Below are 927 nucleotides of genomic sequence, written 5' to 3' on the forward strand. Positions count from 1 at the left end.
GTCTCTTACAGTCTTTCATTTCCTCTATCCTTCTCTACCTCTCTCTCTCCCTCTTTCTCTTAAGCTCACATCCTCTCAATCTCTCCCTCCAGATATTCCTGAAAGGATTACGCAAGTTGGTTTGTCTTGGAGACGATACTTACCATCCGACTGACGAGCAAGAGACAATGAGCATGCGCGGAAAAGACGTCGTCGTTGGAGTAAATGATGAAAAACCTCCACAGACATCCGGTGGAAATATGGACGAAATCAACAAACACATGCAATCTTTGGCGCAGCGAGACAGCGTCTTGGATGCTCGCCAAGAAGTCCTTGCCGAATGGCAGCAGATGGCGATGGTCATCGATCGGATCATGTTTATTTTGTTTTTGATTATTTTTGTCATCTCTACAATAAGTATCTTTCCTGATGCCTTCTATTAGGGGACTGAGTGTGCATTATAACTTATATGCGTTTATATAAGAACAAAATGGGAGAGACTTCACATATATATATTCTAAACTTAAACACAGAATACATGTAATGACAAATAATAAAGATTGGTGTTGGAGAATAATTTTGCTTTTCTGTTTACAGTTGTTTCATCATTATTCAATATAGCAAGTCTTACAAAACATGCCGTAAACATACTTGCAAATGTTGATTAGTTTCCATGTGATATATTGCAGTTCTATAATAACACGTTCTGAATATAATTTGTCGGAAACTTTTACGTATATTAGTTATATTGAATATTGACTGCTGGTTATATTTATTAATCATTAAACGATTGCAAGCAAGATATAAAAATAACTTTTGTCTTTTTGTCTTTTCTTTTTCTGTTTTCTTTCTTTCTTTTCATCATCATTATTATTATTATTATTATTATTATTATTATTATTATTATTATTATTATTATTATTATTATTATTATTATTATTATTATTA

General features: G+C 32.7%; 1 protein-coding gene across 1 annotated transcript in view; it reads left to right on the forward strand.

Annotated features, from left to right (window-relative positions):
- Positions 1–422, forward strand: part of LOC106868626 (neuronal acetylcholine receptor subunit alpha-5) — a gene marked incomplete at its 5' end in the record, with an annotated part of 8,608 nt that extends 8,186 nt beyond the window's left edge. Inside the window, one exon of the mRNA XM_014913977.2 lies at positions 65–422. Coding sequence (XP_014769463.2) covers positions 65–422 — 358 coding nt within the window. The remainder of the gene's footprint in view (positions 1–64) is intronic.
- Positions 423–927: the final 505 nt, after the last annotated feature.

Source organism: Octopus bimaculoides, chromosome 21, assembly GCF_001194135.2.
Source record: "Octopus bimaculoides isolate UCB-OBI-ISO-001 chromosome 21, ASM119413v2, whole genome shotgun sequence".
In the NCBI taxonomy this organism is placed as follows: domain Eukaryota; kingdom Metazoa; phylum Mollusca; class Cephalopoda; order Octopoda; family Octopodidae; genus Octopus; species Octopus bimaculoides.